The sequence below is a fragment of the Limulus polyphemus genome, unplaced genomic scaffold (assembly GCF_000517525.1).
Source record: "Limulus polyphemus unplaced genomic scaffold, Limulus_polyphemus-2.1.2 Scaffold950, whole genome shotgun sequence".
Classification (NCBI taxonomy): Eukaryota; Metazoa; Arthropoda; class Merostomata; order Xiphosura; family Limulidae; genus Limulus; species Limulus polyphemus.
Window position 1 is genome coordinate 246,088 of NW_013666560.1, and position 7,821 is coordinate 253,908.

Consider the following 7,821-nt stretch of genomic DNA (forward strand, 5'->3'; position numbering starts at 1 on the left):
ATGAAAAAAACATTTCTTCTTAGAAGGTGCTTATTTACAATCTAAAACATATTTTAGGAATTTTTTCATTAAATTCCTTTTTAAACTGCATTAAATAATACAATTTTGTACAAATAATTGAATGTTATGCTACTATTTACAAAAATAAAATCTGAAATCCAATAAAAGTTCTCTATCATTTTTTCAATTCACAAATGATTTTGCCCTCACAATAAGACAAAATGGCCCTGGAGAGTATCGGGTTAAATAGACATCCTTCCAACTAAAACTGCTCTAATTAGTACATGACATTTAACCATCAACCTACTGTTCTTGTATCTTACATTTAACTTCAGACTTATTTATTCGTATTTCATTTCCAATTATTTTATGTATAAACATGTTTTGTCTCACATTAATTTTTTTAAGTTATGCTTTCATTTAATTTATGGTTTCTAAGTGCATTCTCTACTGCTCATTTCTTCTTACTGTTTTCTAAACCTCATCCTTTCAAACATCATTCAGACTTTAATTCACTTGTGCTGTGATATCTTAATAGATCTAGTGTTCAGACTTTGTTGATGATGGAGTAAGCATATTCCAAAACATCTGACTTGTAAAAGCAAAATATTTTTTGTCATAACCAGTCTTCCTTACTGTACAACTGCTTAATACTTACACTTTAACCAAGAAATGTTTCATAACATCAATGATTTGATGTAAATGCATTATTCCAAAATTTCAAATTTATTATAAATTAATTTTACTAAATTAAGTTGTCATTAACAATGATATTCTTTGATTTTTTTTTCCCCTTATAACTCCTTCCTCCGCACACTAACTAAAACATTAAACTACAGATACATACTGCACTATGCAGAACTTGATGCTACTTTATTAGCTACTGAAATATACGTTTGTTCTTACCTGAGGGCCAAGGTGTTTCTCTTATATGACTCCGATTCTGTGGCAAGTTTTGGACAGAAAGAGGAACTGGTAAAAAAAATAATACAAATGCTTAGTGTTGTTCAAGTGAATGTAAGTAAAGCATAAATGTACATGCATATGCTAATGTATAGTTAATATTTACAAACATGAAATTTTTCTTAAAAACTCATTCTACAAAATAGCTTGGACTATATTGAAAAATATCATAAATTTTTGCTTTTCTCCAAAATGGGAATTTTTTCCAATCATGTAAGCAATCCAGTCATTTAGAGAAAATGACAGTCTTTAAAATGTAAGATTTAGTGTTACATTACAGCAAGTTGCAAGTGTTTTCAAAGGTTGTATTGAGAGCAGAGCCCTATTTGCCATTTAAACATAATTCTTTAAAATCTAGTTGAACATCTTATTATAATGGAGCTGGTGATGTATACATTCAAAACTTGGATCTCAGAAACTACTGCACCAATCATAACTGGGTAATATTTTTTATAACTAGACAGTATTGTTACAGCTGAGCACTAAATAAAACAATTGAGATTTCCACAAAAATTATATGTTTCAGATTTAACCAATAAAAATTACAAACAAAAGGAGTAAGTTTCAAATATAAAACAATCAAAAAACAAACCCAAAAAAATTATTTGTTTTTCTTTAGTGAAAATTTCATGAGTGTTGCAACAGAAAAGCAAGGCACTTTCATTGATAACTGCGTCTACAACGAAATACTTCAATAAAATCTACTCTGTAATGTAATGCTGCAGTGTAATGATAGTTCATTTTTAAACTAAAATTTCAATATAATCCTTTTTCTCATGGATGGTGAACATTATTGAATGTCAAGTACCAGTACATTGTTGTAGAACTGTCAGACAATTCCAGAAAAGGCTGCAGGCCTGTCTTTGGGCCACAGGCCCAATAGTCTTCTGCAGAAACTAGCAGTTATACCTACCCGGAGGGTGGGTATTTCTGCTAGTATTACTAAAAGAGACTGGCCAGTTTTATATAACTATACAGCTTTACACTCAAAATATATTATTTACATGTGTTCATAAATTTATTTTAAAAACAAATAATGGTGGAAAAAGATGAAATATCATACTTTATATCTGTATCATAGAAGAAATCATAGTTCTTTTCTTAAATTAATTCATTCTACTAGTAATTGTTTCCTAAAACTCTAAAAATGTAAAACACTGAAGCCTACAAGTTAAAATAGTTGGCAATGGTGCAGGTTCATTAGCACATTCTAAGTATACTTATATTCACAGAACTTGACAAAACATAGAGGACTACCAGGAAATTTATATGAAAGCTTTTGTTATCTGTTGTACACCAAAATCATGCAATACATATCAACTAGCAAGGTTCATAAAAACTTTACATAAGAAAATTACAGGACTTTTTCCAGGACTCTCAAATCTTAATACTTGGGCTTTCCTGGCATTTTCATTCATCAAACATGAAAGAGTCTTGGATCATGCGAGTCACAAGATTCACAACATGAAATAAAAAAGACCAGTTCCAACATCCAAACATTTTCTTGTGTGCTAATTTTTCTTCAGTATAGCCAATTATTTTATGTGAGATTTTTTTATTTAAATTGAACTATGAAACTGTTTCATATCACAGTAAAAAAAAACATCTTATAGAAATATTAAAAATTTCTTAAAAATATAAAGCTTGGTATTTGTATGCATACAATATTGGCAATAGATTCATGAACCAGAAAATTTAGTTTAATGAATGTTTTGGAATATACACATTCCACCTTCAGCAAGTTCATACAGTAAACACAAAACTATAATTAGAAAATTATAACACCTGAATGTTAAATAAAAAACTTGCGTACTACAAAAAAACATCTATATAGGCAATACTGAGACTCGAATGAGAAGGTGACTGTAACAAAAAATAAAGTGAGTGAACTTTGATACAGACCCACTCTAAATAAATTAGTAAACGTATCTACACACTAGGGTGGTCGTTACTTTTAAAGTTCTGTTCCAACATATAAATAAGTAACTCACAACAAATTTTATCCATATTGAATAACTTTTAGGAGTTACTCAAGGCAGTTGAAATTTTATCTTGTAGCTCGCATTATATCTGCATATTCTGAATATTCTAGCACATACTGGAATATTCCAGAGTATTCCACATTATTCATAATGCTAGAGAACATTCCATATATAAATAATCCATGCTGTCACATTTTACATCTGGAATATTCTGTATGACATGACAGTAGTTTCTAGAATTTCTGTAAGGGTATATAAGTACTTAAGCAGATTCTTCAGTATTATATCAGCTGACACTGTATTGGCGTGTCATTGCAAATGGATACCGCAACAAAGAGAGAGACTACACTTTTGGCTGCTTGGTTCAGAAAAACTGAGCTAACACAAAGCAAGTTATCTTCAAATAGGCAAGTGCTGTATGTGTTTTTATAGCATCATAAAACATTGAACAAAACATTTCATAAAAGCTCAAAGGTTGTGAGCAAGGAGGCTGCAGCTTTTTTGGAACAAGGCTTAAATTTCAATTCATCCAGAACATCATGCCATTATCAAACTGGAGAAGCTTTCTGAAACATGGGCAAAGCTAAAGAAATATTAAAAAAAAACTGGAACATAGTAAGCTAATGAAGCAAAGTTTGTCAATAATCTGGATGAGCTTTTTGACATTACTCACCAGGGTGCCATGATCCTGATCAAGGTCCCAGAAGACAAGGACTTTCTTCTTGCTCACAGGGAAAGAGGAAGTCATGAGTGCATAGGCCAGGTAGATAATGTTATCTCTTTAAAGGAATCAAGGGCTGAGAAATTGAGGCAAGAATGAAAAGGGAATAGTGAACAGAGCAGGAACAACAGTGATGATTAAGTTGGTGGATACAGTACCAATAACACTAACAATGATGAGGATAAAGGAATAATTGAAATATCATCATCTTTTAAACCTAAAAAGAGGCAAGAAGCAGTATTATCACTTCCAAGTTACCACCAGCTATGGACAGAACAAAAATGAGTGACAAAAAAGCAACATTTGTCCTTACTACCATAACTCACAACATTGATCATGATGTGCAAGAGCTAACCATTAAATGTTTCTCAATCTGAAGGTCTCAACATTGCTTCTTTGAAGAACTTGCCAAAAATTTAAAGGAACACTTCCAGCCAATTGTTTCACTTGTAGGTTATTGAGATAGCACTTTCAGTCACCTTGATATCTTCCTCCCATCTGTGTGCACAGAAATGAAGTGGAAAGAGTGTGCTCCCTGTCACCTTAAATAAAATCATCTCTCCTTGTTGGTGAGTCATGGTTAAATTGCCAAAGTGACCTCAACAGGTGACCCAGCTTCTATCCAGTTTCACTAGATCCCATTCAAAAGCTTCCATGGACAATGTGAGGTTCACATTTTCCAAAATAGAAGAAATCTGAATATAGCACCAAGCTCAAAAGCTGCACAGTTTCAAACACTCTCACATAAAGAGAGGAAAAACCAGTTTAAAAAAACACACAGATAATATTTATGACAACAGGTGTGATCTTAATCATACAGCTATGAATATAAAATTCAAGTTCATAAATAAAAGTCCAGAGAAACAAATTTTTAAGTGAATTATTTTATTTATGGTAACTTTATAACAATGTTTCAACCACACAAGTGGTCAAAACACTGTTAATAAAGTTACAATAAATAAAATAATCCACTTAAAAATTTGATTCTCTGGACTTTTAAAGTATATAGTGGATTTCCTCTCCTTACAATAAGTTTATAAAGTTTATGAACAAATTAATCAAATTCAAAAACAATACAGTAAAAGTTATTTGATAATGTACATATATACTGACAATTATTAGGAATATTGCACTAGCTCCAATGAATGATATGTACCATAGTGTTAACATACATTAAGTTCTAACTTTCTGGTAATTTGCTTCTGCTAAGATGAAACTCATCTAATGTAGTTTCTTACTAACCTGGTGAAGGCACTGAAGAGTTCTGTCTAGGCAACATGTGGGAACAATGGGCTTGCAATGGTCCACTTCTAAGAGCACCTTGAAACAACTGCTTTTGTCTTGGCTCATGCAACTGTTCAGCAGATTGTTGACTAGATCCAGGTAAAACATATGGCACAAACTGTGAAGAATTTGACAATGAAGGCAACAAACTGGGTGCCACTACTTCTCCACCAGGTCCATTCTGTTGAGCACATACTGGTACATGCAAGTTTCCAAGTCCATTAATTCTTGGTGTTTGGTGATTATACTGTTCTAATTCTGAAGGTGGAATGGGCTGGTATGGATTCTGATTGTAAGAAGGATTAAACTCAACTGATGAAAATGGAGGGTCAGATTTTATGGAAACACCACCACATGATGATTCAAGTGGGGTATTTTTGGAATTAATATTTTGACTGTACAATGATTGTGGCTGCATGTTACCAGTGCAGGGTCTTGGTTCCCTGGCTGGCAGTACGACAGATGAGATGATGTTGACAGAAGCAGTAGTAATAATATTACCTACATATGCTGGAGTTGGTACTGGCCTTCCAGAAGTCCTCAAAGAATACTGTTCATATTTCTAGTGAATTTTATAAGTTTTATTAAAATGCAATTTTATTCATGTTTCATTAAGAATTTTAGTTACAGATTCTAAAAACTAACATATACTTAATCTAAAACTTCTCACATTGTACTGGTAAAGTACTTAATAAGGTTTAAACTGATCTTTAAAAATGAAAAGTTTTATACTTTTATAAAATAGTTATATTATTTTGTGTCTGTAATCCAATTATTTCCAGTAGATTCTGCATGGATCTGCATGCAAACTTTTGCAGTAACGAAAAACAAATGGAAAATTATTAATGTGTTAAAAAGTATTGCAATTTCTCACTGATAATTGCAGAAAATGAAATATTTAGAAATTTCAAGGCTTTGCCACAAACCTCTCTTTAAAAGGTACCATTTAAAAAAATAAAAGAAAATTTGTCCTACAATAAATGTTTCCAACTTAAAAGCTTATACCATAATACAAGTATCACTTATAATAGTCAACTTCTATTTTAATCCTCATCAGAACAGAACTGAAAAACAACTCGCATATAATGTGTTCAGATCTTCATTTCAAACACATCTCATACCATCCCTAGTTCTTCTTTCTACTTAAAATAGAAATATTTCAATGCACATGTATTTCATCAATGTGATGTAAACTAGCAATCATTCTGATAATTCATTAATATGTGCACAAGATCAAAAGAATGAGCAAAGTAACAAACTGCCAATCACAGTTGCCTTTCCACCCAAAATAAAATAGCGAATGCAATATAATTTAGTCCTTAAATATTAAGAGTAAAAAAAACACAAATCCAATGTTTTTGGCACAATGAAAGATAAAATATTTATATTAATAAATATTTTACCTTTCATTGTGTCAAAAAATGACAGTTTTATGTTGTTTTTTTAATTCTTATTATAGTAGCACAATGTACCTGAAAAGAAATTAGTCCTTCAAGTTATATGTGAGCATATTATCCTAAAGCCTCAAGTTTCTAGTTTGAGCCTTATCATTCCACCAATCTCACAAAAGTAATTTATCTAAATCCAAACTTTAAACATCTAAATTATGTCACCTCTAATTCTATTTTTCACATCAAACAAATCCAAGTCTTTAAACCTCTTCCCATAACTCAACTTTTCAAACAGGGTAATTTTACTAGTGTACTATTGCCCCCTAATATCCTTCCTGTTGTATAAAAATTCAGATGAGCCTCACCATAGCATTTAACATATAATTACAATAACACTGTTACTTATAGTATTTTGGCACTTGTGTATAAAGTTAAAATCATAAATAATATTAAATGCTAAACTGGTACACAATTAAAATTTTAATTGTGTACCAGTTTAACGTTGAATATTATTTATAATTTTAACATTGTTACTGTTAGTGTCAAAACATATCCTAATACTCTCTTAGATCTTTTCACAAATCACCTTAATCATGTATCCTATACAGATTGCCAATTAAAGGTATTTTTTTGCAAATTGATTTATCAATGACCCCATAAATCAATTACATTTTATCAAGCAATTAGTACAGTGTCCTCAAACTGTGGTACATACAAGCAAAAATAATAATTTGGTGGTAGGTGCTGCCAGTAAGTTGCTGTTCTTCTAGCCATCATTTCAGGGGGGGAGCTGGTGGTAAGTGCATTCAGTTTGTTGCCTTTCCTCTAATCAGCAGCTCAAGAAGAAGAAAAAACTGGCATCAAGTTCTACTAAAGAGTTTCCTTTCCTCTAGTCAGCAGTTAACTTATTGTTTTAAGTTTTCATTAACTAAATAAACTGTAGAGGTACATTATTTATAATTCATTTTGAAATGTTGTTAAAGTAAATGTAGTGCATTACAGAACTTTTTTTTGGAACTCAAGTAGTGCTGTAGAAGGTTTTTGTAGAAGACTACAAGATGACTGAGCTGTTAAATATTTCCTTTTCTTGTTTTTACAAGAGCAGATATTAGCCATATTCCTGACCCTGAACATTCTATGCAAAATACCGGAATTGACGTGAATCATGTATCACTGACAGTCTTTCATTTAAACCTTTGATTTCATTAAGTAATTCATTTCCATTATTAGTTTGATGGAGCAGCATTTTTTTGAGTATCTATCAGATTTACCGTTTCCAACTACAAGAACTACAAAAAAAAAGAATATCACTTGGTACCAGTAGCCAAACTAATCCAAAATTTAGAAGTGTGTGAGTGTAGAGGGAATGCTGAGATGATTAGGTCTATATGTACAAACAAATAATGATGGTATATATATATATATATATATATATAATATATATAGTAGTAGGTAGGGTAAGGGTTAAACGGTAGAACGT

General features: G+C 31.4%; 1 protein-coding gene across 2 annotated transcripts in view; it reads right to left on the bottom strand.

Moving 5' to 3' along the window:
* Window positions 1-7,821, bottom strand: part of LOC106461393 (protein transport protein Sec24A-like) — a 57,142-nt gene that overhangs the window by 44,419 nt on the left and 4,902 nt on the right. For both annotated transcript variants that reach the window (XM_022388338.1, XM_013921208.2), the window contains exons 2-3: window positions 4,909-5,512; window positions 907-972 (exon numbers count right to left, since the gene is read on the bottom strand). In XM_022388338.1, coding sequence (XP_022244046.1) covers window positions 907-972; window positions 4,909-5,368 — 526 coding nt within the window. In that variant the 5' untranslated portion in view covers window positions 5,369-5,512. The remainder of the gene's footprint in view (window positions 1-906; window positions 973-4,908; window positions 5,513-7,821) is intronic.